Source organism: Cheilinus undulatus, linkage group 4 (genome assembly GCF_018320785.1).
Source record: "Cheilinus undulatus linkage group 4, ASM1832078v1, whole genome shotgun sequence".
In the NCBI taxonomy this organism is placed as follows: Eukaryota; Metazoa; Chordata; class Actinopteri; order Labriformes; family Labridae; genus Cheilinus; species Cheilinus undulatus.
In genome coordinates, this window is record NC_054868.1 from 54,478,088 (window position 1) to 54,490,626 (window position 12,539).

At 40.0% G+C, this 12,539-nt stretch overlaps 1 protein-coding gene across 1 annotated transcript; it reads left to right on the forward strand.

Annotated features, from left to right (window-relative positions):
* The first annotated feature begins 431 nt into the window (after positions 1 to 431).
* Positions 432 to 12,313, forward strand: fam161a (FAM161 centrosomal protein A). Its single transcript, XM_041786215.1, has 7 exons — positions 432 to 599; positions 4,115 to 4,374; positions 5,812 to 7,011; positions 7,316 to 7,483; positions 9,890 to 9,989; positions 10,559 to 10,698; positions 11,868 to 12,313. The coding sequence occupies exons 1-7, from the start codon at positions 444 to 446 to the stop codon at positions 12,139 to 12,141; spliced, it is 2,298 nt and encodes a 765-aa protein (XP_041642149.1). The 5' UTR covers positions 432 to 443; the 3' UTR covers positions 12,142 to 12,313.
* The last annotated feature ends 226 nt before the right edge of the window (positions 12,314 to 12,539 follow it).

The following is a 12,539-nucleotide window of genomic DNA, read 5'->3' on the forward strand; positions in this document are numbered from 1 at the left end:
CAGCAGCTCTGGGAGGATATTCTGACATCCTGCAAACAAATTCAAGCAGAAACTCTCCAAAAACTCACAAGTTCATTGGTTCATTTTATTGGTTTTATGTTGTTTTATACTGTTTTTTTATTCTATTCTTATGTTTTGATTCTATTGGAAAGCAGTTTAAAGGTCACTTTTTGTGTTGTAAAGGGCTCTACAATAAAAGTTGATTGACTGATTGATTGAAGCATGGGTTAGTAGCTTTTCAATTGATTTCCTGTCACGCTACGTCACTTCCTTCCCGAACAATCTCTCGTTGCCAAGGCGACAAGCTTCACCCTGGTTACTGACAGATTTTAGCACGCGGACAGCGGCTCTGTCTCCGCTGAACTTCTAAATACCGTCATATATCCGGTATTTTACCGTTAAATTTATCTGTTTTTCAAACATTAGAGTGATCTAAAGAAGTCATGGCGAATCCTCATCGGACTAACGTGTTGGTAACTTCATGTTTGAAGACGCCGGTGGACCCTCACACCAAGGCACCTTTGGCTTCTTATGAGCGGGAGAGAGGAGCTCCGTACCCGGCTACAGCTCAGATGGACAACCGGGACTATGAGAAAGAGGTAAAAACGACAGGAAAACCTAATAAAGGGACAGGTTAGAGACCGTCTGAGGGAGAAATCCGGTCTAAAGGAACATTACAAACTTTACAGTCCCACCGCCTTAGTGAAATAACTGTAGAACCACTTATCCCGTTTATTTCAAAGATTCACGAACTTTAAATAATTTAAAATTAAAGTCTGGTACTTTTGATAAAGCTAGAGGCCGACACAACGAGAGAAAATAAGATAATCAATCCCATAATAACCTTGATATTTCCTTCAAGGAAGACGGTGTAGCATAGTAGGGGGATTATACGGTGGCCCTGAAGGTTAACTGTAAAAATTATTTATGGTTGCAAAAAAATAATTTCACCTAGTGCTAAGGTATTTTATAACACTTTTACACACATTAAAACAGATATATTTAATAAAACATCGAAAATATTTCATAAAGTTATAAATATTTTATTTGCAACAAAAATAATCACTTTATGTAAAAAAAAAGTGCTATTAGAATTGTTTGATCTTTAAAAATCATTTTACCTTTGGAAAAAAATGTTCTTTTTCCATTTTTTTTTTACCTTTGATAAAATGATAAAACACCGTATGCAAAACATATTTCACCTGCACAAAATATGTTATCATCAACAAAAATACAACATTTTGGAATAATATATTTCAGAAATATTTATTAAGAGAAACATTATGCAACACATTAAATAGTTCATGCTTTTTAATATATATATTTATATATATTTATATATTTAATATGTATTCTAGTTTCAATACCTAAATATTTTTTGCATTTAGCGAAATATATGGCTGGGTGTCTGTATATCTTAGTTGGTCGTAGGATTAAGTCCTGAACTTGGCCCTGTCTGTTATATGATTTCTCCATATTTGCTCTCTCTTTAGCTGACCTGTCAAAAAAGAAAATCATAAAATCATCCTAAAAATGTGCAGTTGAGCTTTAAAACCAATGCAAATTGTATGTAATGATAAAATTTCTAAAATAATGACCAGTTAATCCAGTTGTAATTGAAATGATAATCTTGACATCCTGACAAACAAATCAAGATTGAATCATTCTTAAAGTCCCACTGGCTGTTAGACTAGTCCACAGGTTTTTACCTGTACGGCCAAAGATCTCAGGGGGGCGGGAGCCTGTCAGCTCTGAGACTGTCAAAATTAGATGTATATATATATATAAAGATTGTTTATTTACAAGAAAAGAAATTCAGAATTTCAGATTTGAAGCCGAGGATATTTACAAGAAAAACTTGCAATTTACGATTTTATTAAGTCTTGAACTTGGATAATAGAAGCTCATAAAAAGTCAAAATTTTAAAATCTAACATTTCCGATAGTGTAAGGCCAAAATTTACAAGAAACGAAACTGATAATAGTGGTTGGATTTTTGACTTTTTAATCTCAAAAACACTACGTTATGGTTCACTTACATTTTTCTTAAAATAAACAAATCTTCTTTATTGTTGTTTTCAAGAGTGGCCACAATACACTCATAATAATGGGTAGTTTATACATTTATTTTAGCAAGGACAAGTGTATGTGGGCCTATTCTGTTCTGATTTTGGAAATAAAAACTGTTCACACTGAGTTTAATTTTTCCAAGTGGGTCCTGGAGGGCTTAGCTTTTCTCAGACCTAAGTGGACCTAAGTCTCACTGCCTTGAGACTTCAGCTTGATTTTTGTTTTGCCTTGGGCAAAAAAGTTTGAAAACCATTGGTCTAGGCCACGTCAAGTCAGTGTTTATTTATAAAGCACATTTAAAAACAGTGAAGCAGAACCAAGACACAGAGAGTTACTATAATAATAAAGCACTAAATTTAACTACAATGAGTCAGACCAATGAGACAACATTAGAGTAACTCAGAACAAGATAAGAGCATGAAATACACTGTCTGGTGGAAACAAAGAATAATAGATGATGGAAGAGTGGGCCACATCTTTACAGAAATAAATCTCTTCTCTAAATCAGCTGCTGGCTGTGCTTAATGGTTCATAATGTTAGGACACGACAGAAAAACATCCGTTCATGCTTTTATTATTTACTGATGGCCGATGTCTGACAAAAGGACTGATGCATCTGTGCCTTCTTAGTAAAAGCAATTAACCCCTTAAAGCCTGTTAACTCAAATAATAGCCAGAAAATTCTCTTTTTTTGCAAGTGAAATATTTATTTGACCTTCTACCCAAATCCAAAAAAAAAAAAAAAAATTACATGAAATTACATATATTTTTGTTTGTATCACATTTGAAACATTAAGGTGTTTTTGGCAGCTGGTAATCCACTGTAGGGCTTTTTTTATTATTTATCTGCCTGTAGTAAAAATATTTTTAAGTATTTTATTGATCACTATGATTAGATAGAGTTCCAATTAAAGTGTGTATCAGATATGATACAATATTTACAAAATTTAGGGCTTGAACCATGCAAAAAACATAGGTGCAAAAACTGACATAATCCTTCCAAAGCAAAAACCTCTAGCTTACATTTTTTCACACGTTTTTAATACTATAACTTTTATTTTAGCATTGGGTTTAAAATAAATACCTGTTTTTACTTTAAAAAGTGAAAAAAGTGAGAGGTTCCCTCTTTAACAGTATATTTCCTCTATAACAGAGTTATAAAGCTTTATTTCTACAACAGTTTTATTTAGTTTTGGAGGTAAACAGCTATTCATCTCTTTAAAAGTATATTTCCTCTATAACAGAGTTATAAGGTGCACATTTTACTACAGTTTTATTTAGTTTTGGAGGTAAACAGTTATTCCCCTCTTTAAGAGTAAATTTTCTCTATAATAGAGTTATAAAGTTTTATTTCTACAACAGTTTTGTTTAGTGTTGGGGGTAAACAGTTATTCATCTCTTTAACAGAGTTATAAGGTGCACATTTTTCTACAGTTTTATTTTGTTCTGGAGGTAAACAGCGACGTCGGGCCTGATCTCTCCCGCTGACATGGCGCTGACAGTTTCAGGTCAGTCTGCATGTGGGAGAGGATTTGACCTGCATGATTTGTTGGCTGGACTATTTTTGGACTTCCGTCTTCATCAGCCAACCAGACTCCACATTTGGTTTATAATCCCAAACATTTAATATCGCTGATTTATTAACGCCGTTGCTCTGCCTCTGTACGTCCAGCAGGTTTTTCCTCCTCAGTGGCGTTCTTCACAAACGTGTCCTGTTTGTGTGAGCAGCATCAGACGTGTGTGTTTGTGGAGTGTAAGCCTTCCTTTGTGCTTCACCATATGGCTCACGTCACTGGAGCAGCTCCATAATAGGCTTAATCCTGGAGACGGAGCGTGGCACTGCTCCAGGAGGCCTAAGAGTTCAAATAAAGAGTCTGAAACAAAGGAATTCTCTCCAAGCATTAAAATAAACCATAAAAACTCATTCAATAACCAGTGAAGTCATAGACAGCTGAAAGTTTCCAATGGAGACGCTCTAGCCTGAGACTTAGAGAGTGACCCCTGATTGGAAAATGAGCTTTAAATTACTGCTGGCCTTTTTTCAGCTGGAGTACGAGGACTCGGGCTCCGACTACTGCGACGACGACCGTCTGGGGAGGGATGCCTCTCTCATGATGGCGGACTTCGGGGCGGCGGGAGACCGCTTCGACCTGAGCAAGATCTTCTTCTCCAACGAGGAGTACTACAGCAAGCTGGAGGAGCTGAAGAGGGCTCACCTACGCACCATGGCGGAGCTGGAGAGCATGTACCAGCGGAAACTGCAGCTCAAGGCCATGGAGCCTCTGGACATGGAGACTGGGCACAGGTGGGATCAGGGTCTTAGAGAAGACTCTCAGATGGAGTCCTGTCAGCTTTCTCTGGCTTATTTCTGTATAATTCTTCCTTCTGCACAAATTAGACGCTAACAACAAGAAAAGACCCACAGTCGTTGTTCATGACACCTGACACCTGCCACAGTCATCCATTAACAACACATCCACTGACAGCAGCAGCTGCTATGTAAGGGTCCTTCAGTGTTAAAGGTCAAATATGAACCGTTTTTATTCTGAAGTGTCTCAGTTAGAAAAAATAGTCTTGTCATGGCAGCCACCATATTTGATTTGCATGAAAATAGAGCTACAATCTGACACTCAGGAGGAAAACACACCTACATACCTGCAGAGGGAAGTCAGGGCTGGAGGCAGAAACCAGAGGCAGGTCTCATGTGGATAAACATTCATAGGACCAGTAGATCTCTGCTCTTTGACCTGCCCAGTTTGGGTGACCAGGGCTCCCTCTGGCATAGCTCTAGGGCACTGGTTCCAACCGGTGGTCCAGACCCCTCTAGGAGGGATGCCATAGATAGGGGCACAGGACCCTGTCTGCTCTGACTGTCAAAACTAGATGTACATATATATTATTCTAAAACTATGTTGAAACATAATGTGTTAGGGCAAACCTGAAAGAAGAAAAAATGAAGAGAATCTGCTCATCTTGTGCAAAAATCTAAATTTTTTAGATTATAAAGTCAAATATTTACAAGATAACAAACTCAAAATTTCAGACTTCAGAGAGTAGGGAATTTACAAGAAGAAAATCTCAAATTTTTAAGTTTAAAGTCTCAAATTTTGACTTGAAGTTTTTTAAATCGTAAATTTACAATAATGTAAAGTAAGGAAAATTAAACCAAACTGAAAACAGTGGTTGCATCTTCAACTTTTTGACTCTATAGTCTCAAAAATTAACATTTTACCTCATGTAATTTACATTTTTAGAGCAGTGGTTCCCTAACTATTTTAGTTTGGCCCACCTTTGGCAGATGAAAATATTTTCGGGGCCCCCCAACCAGGGGCGTAGCTAGAGATTTTGGGCCCCCATGTTTCGCGTTATTCCTCAGTAGCTGCTCACGTGCAGCTCAATAGTGGCTACGTCACATGTTTTGTTGCTCTGATTGGCCCGTAGAGATGTGACAGAACCTTCATCCAATCACACTCCGAGTTTTTTTCAACGCCTCTGCCTTTTCCCAGATGTTTCCTATTAAAGCTTTCCCAGGTGGATGTGTGAAACAAATCACCTTGCTGGTTGTTAGCTATGCGGCTAGTTACCTGTGCTGCATCTTGCTCCACTGTACTGAAAATCCAGTTGTGTTGGTCTATGGTTGAACCGAGAGTCTCAGCGTGTAATCCAGTGTTGAGTTTGAGTGATGTGTAGATTTGAGGATGGTGGGTGCTTCCTGATGTTCAGTGATTGGTGTTTCTTTCAGGTTCCTGTGGTCGAGCAGAAGCCCAGCAGCCTCTCGCCATCTCAGGAAATCGTACTCTGCCTTCGAGCTCAGGAGGGCCTCCGGACAGTCGGACTCCTCAGATGAGGATGAAGCTGCCGGTAACTATGTGGAGAAAGGGCTGCTCTTCTCTCCTAAAGAACACATTAAGAACATGTGGCAGGACTTTAAACTGTCCCCGCACCACCGCCGCCTGTCGTCATCCTCCCTGCACAGCCTGCAAACAGACGAGAAGAGACCCAGAAAGGGCAGAGGAAGGAAGAGGCACAAAGACCCCTGGAGGCACAGAGTGACCATACCCAAACCTTTCCAGATGATGCTGCGAGAGGCTGAGAGGAGAAAACGCGGCATAAAGACGCGCTCAGAGATCGAGCTGGAGAACGCAGAGCTGAGGCGACAGCTGGAGGAGCTGACAGAGTGTCAGAGGAAGTTCAGGGCCAGCCCAGTACCCGCTCATGTTCACCTCCCGCTTTATGAAGAGCTGCAGGAGCAGAAAGAGCGGCGGCGCTCCATGAAAGAGCGAGAAGATCAGCCTCATCGAACCGTCCAGAAACCCTTCAGCTTCCTGGAGAGAGAGCGACTAAAGAAGGAGCAGAGACAGCTGCGCCAGGCTCAGCAGGCCAACCAGGACAAAGCCAAACCCTTCAAGGCCAAGCCGGTGCCTAGGTCTGTGTACGCGGCAGCGTCAGGCGAGCAGATGAAGGAGGAGCAGCTCTACCGCTCCATCAAAATACAGATGAGAGCTCAGGAGCTGCTCCACAGCGCCGCCATGCCTCCCAGCATGCTCGAACGACGGCTGAGCGAGCGCAAGAAGAACAAAGACGGCGGCTCAGCCGGAACCGACAACTTCTCCCATAAACCCCAGATCAACACAGAGGTGCCTGACTTCGACGCCAGCTACAGGCGCTTCAAGAAGCACCTGGAGAAGCAGAAGGAGGTCCGGCCCACCACAGCGTGTGAGCCCTTTGAACTGAGGACGTCCCAGATCTCCTCCCACAGAGACCGCATCCTGGCTGACATCCAGAAGGAGCAGAGCAGCCCGCGGTCTCTGCGCTGGCCACACATCAGCCCCAGGCTGTCCCGGACGCCCAACTCCAGTCTCTGCTCATCGCTCTCTGGTAGCCTGGAGATCCTGCCCACCAAAGCCACAGACGCCACCAAGAAACGCCACGAGGCCGTGAGGTACCGTTTAAGGAGTCCAAAGTCCTCCACCATCCTAGTCGAGATAGAAAGAACCTCAGAGATCTGATTGACCGTTAGAAATCAAGACTTCAACACGCCCTGTGGTCAGAATCCCTGTGGATCTACAGACATCTCCCTACAGCCCCACTCCCACTCCAGACCCCCATAGCTGTCTGTCTCACCCACTCCAGACCCCCATAGCTGTCCGTCTGACCCATTCCAAACCTCTATAGCTGGTTGTCACGCCCTTCCCCTCCCCGTCTATGCTTTCCTGCGTCCGTGACCAGGTTGTCTCCCTGAGTAGAAAGGTGCTGGAGCAGAGGAAGAAGGCCGAGGAGGAGGAGGAGCGGTGGAAGGAGAGGCAGAGACAGAGGGAGAAGAGGCTGCAGAGGGTGGTGGTGAAACGCGCCCAGGCCAACGACCCCCACCAGGCGCTGTCTCAGACTCAGCACACCAAACTCAAGGAATTCAGGTACCTTAAAACCCCTTAGAAACCTGGGTAGAACAGTCCAAATCTCCTATCTAGGCATACCCAAAACAAACTGAATACTGATAGAACTATGTGGAGTCCAAGCTCATCTAAGCTGTCTGTAGAAGGTAACCCTCTGAAGTTTAATCCCAAACTGTCAGACTCACTGTAGCTGCTACTGGTACTGAGTAATGACCGTTTATGGTGAACCAACCCTGTAGATCACTGTAGCTGAGAGGGATCAGCTGGAAAACTCAACTAGATCAAAGTATAAAGGCTTAGCTAGTTCAGGTTCAAAGATGAGACTAATAGAGCAGAAAATGAGGATTTCTCACCTGTTTTTATCAGGAAGATTTCAGGTGTTTTCAACCTGGATACTCATAATAACCATGGTCACATGCCTACGGTAAAACGGCTGCTACTCCTGAACGCTTCAACATACAGACATCATCCTGGTCTCCATGGAAAGGTGACCTTCAGAGGAATCTGTCCATAGTCCAGAGTCACCACCATAATCACTGGAACAGAAATAGAGAGTAATTAATAAAATATAGAGCTTTTTTGACACTAACAAAATAAAAATGGTGGAAAAATAGAAATATGAATTCAACATTGACATATCATCCTGCATTCATATTTACATTACTAGAAACATATTTATTATTCTACTATTTTCATGTTACTGACATCATACCAGTCCTTATACGGTTAGGGCTGATGATATCACAAGAGAGGTGGGGACTTCCCTTCAACCAAGTCACTGATTGGCTATTGTAGACAGAGTCAGAAATGTTTCAACTGGTCAAATGAGGGTTGATCTAAAGGCCTGAGGTTGGCAGACATTTTTCTCTATAGTAATGCTAATACTTGGATGGGAAAAACAAGATTATTACAGCAAATACAGCTGACTTTGGAGAACATCAGTGCCACATTTGAAATTATACACCAGTCTAGGGCTGGGCAATTAATCGCAAATAAGATTTAATCATGTTATAGCCTACTGCAATTTACAAATCGCAGAAGTTGCAATATTTTTTTAACTTGAAATCAGGATTTACGATACTATCGGTCAGATATCAGTATCGGCAGATATCAAAATTTTTGCCAATATTTACATCTGATATTTTGGCCATGCATATCAGCATATATCAACTGTAAAATTTGGCCATATATACTAATAAATTACTGGAGTTTTAGGCTGAACCAACAGACCTATGTAAGTTGAGATCTTTTCCTTTATTCATTCTCATTCTTTAAACTTTAGTGTGTTTTTCAACAAAAAAGTTTTTTTCTTTTTTCATCCTCAAACCTAAATCATGTTCAAAGGACTGGATTTTAAGTTAGGTTAAACATATTTAAATATTGGTATTGATATCAGTATCGGCTAAGATGAATCTGTAAATATCGGCATATCGGATATTGGCAAAAATCCAATATCGTGCATCTCTACTTGAAATGTGTCAAAATAGCAGTTTAATACATTCATTTTTTGCAGCAGCAGAAATTTTATGCACACTATGAAAACATGCAAATGTCAATTTTTAAAATTGTGGTAGACAAAAATCCTTCTTTTTGTGTTTCATATATGTTTTGTTTTAGTCAACATGAGTGACATAAAAATGATAATCCCCTTCAATAAAGCAATCAGTATCAAATTTGCAATATGAGCAGAAATAACTAGCTCATTCTATTCTAGCAGCCAAGCCAGCTTCACCTCCCCCACCCCAGCCACCTCCTTTATAGCTTAAAGCTTGCTGCCCCCTCACATTTGGTTTCATGCTACTATGGATTGATTGTTCTGAAATAATTTTATTGTTTACAATACACATTTTCATAAATAAATATGTCCATATGGGCGTTTCTAGCCATGTGCTCACTATAAAGTCAAAGCCAGCTGCTTGACTAACCCAGGGAGCGTCTTTAGATCAGAGTGTTCTCCACCAAGTAAACTGTAGCTCCATTTTACAATAAAATGGCTAAATGTATGATGAGTGTTCCTGACTGAATGTATGTTATAATATAGAATGATTTATTGCTTGAATTTGTTGAAAAATGCATAGTTGAGGAACCTAATAATAATCGCATATTAAATTGCAATATTGGGAAAAAAAATCACAGTTAGATTATTTTTGCAAATTGTTCAGCCCTACACTAGTCCATGGATCTCTCTGGATGTAATTCTGATTTTGGACTTATTTTGACTGGATTTAGATTGTGGGGACTCTTCCTGATGCATTTTAATGCTAGCTATTCAAACTTAATAAAGTGTCTTCACAGAGAGTGTGTGCGCCAATGCTGGTATTAGTGGGGTCAATAAAGTTTCCCTTTCTTCAAAAACAGCTTAAGTTTTCCATGAGCTGAATGGCCGTGGGTGGAACAGGAAGATCAGTTCATGTTTGTCCTCCACAGGAAACAGGATCTTCAGCGCAGGAAGGAGTACCAACAGGAGATTAAAGAGATGAAGCAGAGAGTGAAAGGGAGGCCGCTGCTGCTGGAGCAGGTCACACAGGTGAAAAAAACAACTACAAACAACAAGTAACATGCTGCCACCTTCATATTCAACCACCAGCAGGGGGCGACTCCACTGGGTCCAAAAATAAGTCTGTGTATGAATAATCCTATGGGAAAATTCACCATCTGAGTTTTTTAATGAAGAGTAGGTCCTATCTTCAGTTTCAAGTCCCTTTGGTACTGTATGATATCAGCTTGTTAAATTAAGGCCCTGTCATTGTAAAATAGGTTTACAGTATGAAGAACAGAGGTTAGTCAATCCACTGCTACCTTTTTATCCAGATGTGCTCACATAGAACAAAAGTGAATTAAGACAAAAATATGAGGGCATCACATGGTATGTTAGCAGTCATATTTAAGATTTTAATCCACCTTAAACATGTGAGCATCGCCAGATAAGCTGGTACCGACTGATCTGGCTTTATGAAGCCGGTAGGTAGATTTCCCGTCTTCTGGAATCCAAACAAGAGTTTTATTGTCTTAATTGCAATCCAGCATCAATTTCTGAGTGTGCCATTTCTAAAATAACAGCTGTAAAGTTAATTTCCTTGATGTATCTGAAAACAGAGGAATGCCAAGCAGGCTGCAGAGAAGCGCTACACAGACACGCTGCATGGATGTGATCTGACTGAAGAGTTTGTCAGCAGCAAGGCGGGAAAGTCAGGATCTACAGACAAAGACTCCTCATCCTCCAGCAGAAAACAGAGGTGAGTATGGGATCAATCCTGGTGCAGAACACTGAACATGCAGGTTTAAAGGCCTTGTATACATTTTTCATTTATAATCTGTTCATGCCAAGTTGCTTTTCTTTAGTCCATGCATCCATACTCATTATAGTTCATCTTTAATGACCTGATTTTAGAACGCTCTGTCCCTCCACTGATTCTAATAACAGCCCATCCATCATCTCTGTGGCTGTCTTACCGTGCATGGTGTCTCTACATGCTGATAAAAATGAATGGAGGCCAATTAGCTACCAGCAAAGAAGAAAGTGGTGCCTCTTTAATGGCTTTTCTCCCTCATGATGTCATAAACATGCTTTTAAAGGACACACTGAAATACAATGCCTTATGCAAAAGGCAAGAATGGAATTTTTCTCAATTTTAAAGGATGACATTATCTTTAAAGGATGGAATGTTTTAAACTTAAAAGGATGACATCATCTTTAAAGAATGGAATGTTTTTAAACTTAAAAGAATGACATCATCTTTTAAGGATGATTTTTTTTCTTGATTTTAAAGAATTGCATCTTCTTTAAGGGATAGAATGTTTCTTAATTTCAAAGGATGACATCATCTTCAAATAATGGAATGTTTTAAACTTAAAAGGATGACATCATCTTTAAAGAATGGAATGTTTTTAAACTTAAAATAATGACATCATCTTTTAAGGATGATTTTTTTTCTTGATTTTAAAGAATTGCATCATCTTTAAGGGATAGAATGTTTTCTTAGTTTCAAAGGATGATATCTTTATGGAATGAAATTTTTTTAAACCTAAAAGGATGACATCATCTTTAAATGATGGAATTTTTTTCTTGATTTTAAAGGGTGACATCTTTAAAGTAGGAATGTTTGTTAAACTTTAAAGGATAACCACATCTTTAAATGATGGAATTTTTTCTTGATTTTAAAGAACTGCATCTTCATTAAGTGATGGAATGTTTCTTAATTTTGAAGTTTAACTTTGTCTTTAAAGGATGGGTTGTTTTCTTGATTTCAAAGGATGGCATCTTGAAAGGATGTTAATGATAATGTTATATTTTTTTATTTTAGTCTTTTAGGAATCGACATCTGTGTATTCGATTTTTTCATTATTATAATTAAGAGTAAAGTTTTATTTTGATCTCATCAGATATTTTTGTTCTTTTTCTCAGTGACCAAGATGACACAGACATCGGACATGAGCCTGTGCTCTACAGAAAAGTCTTCCTGGACGATGAAGACTCTGACGGAGATCCAAAGGAGAGAGAGGGAGGGAGTGACGAGGCTTCATCTAACCAAAGAGACGGAGAGGATGCCAGCAGTCAGCACTCTGATGATGATAAACACGATTCAGAGGACAGCTACCACTACTCCGACGATCACGAGAACTACTCCGACGACAGCGAGCACGACGTCGACACGAAACAGCAGGAAGTGGCAGATTGAGGCCATCAAACCAGAATGATATGAGAGATTTACTGAATGTTAGGGCTAAATTCAAAAACTCCTGACTGAGAAAGGCTGCAAACATGAAGGAAGGAGGGAGCCTCCCACTCCCAGAATGATAAAGAATTTATATTCTGTTGTAAATATTGTGCTGTAAGGAGTTAAAACAGGAATTTTCAGGTGTGTGAATCCCCTCTGTTTGATCACCCAGTACATTCACACTCCGAGCTGAGATATCAGCTCTGTTAGGATGTTTGACTGAACTTCTGTACTTGTCCCAGTACACAGGTATCAGGGGAGAATCCAACTGTTGATTGAAGAATGTTGAACTCCACCTACCACAACATTTCTCCTCAGATAGTCCAGATTCATGTCCATCATTAGGTGGATCAGTCTCG

Coding starts and splice junctions, on each gene's coding strand:
- fam161a (XM_041786215.1), top strand. CDS start 444: ATGGCGAATCCTCATCGGACTAACGTGTTGGTAACTTCATGTTTGAAG. Junction 9,990..10,558: donor TGCTGGAGCAGGTCACACAG/GTGAAAAAAACA, acceptor ATCTGAAAACAG/AGGAATGCCAAGCAGGCTGC. Junction 10,699..11,867: donor TCCTCCAGCAGAAAACAGAG/GTGAGTATGGGA, acceptor TCTTTTTCTCAG/TGACCAAGATGACACAGACA.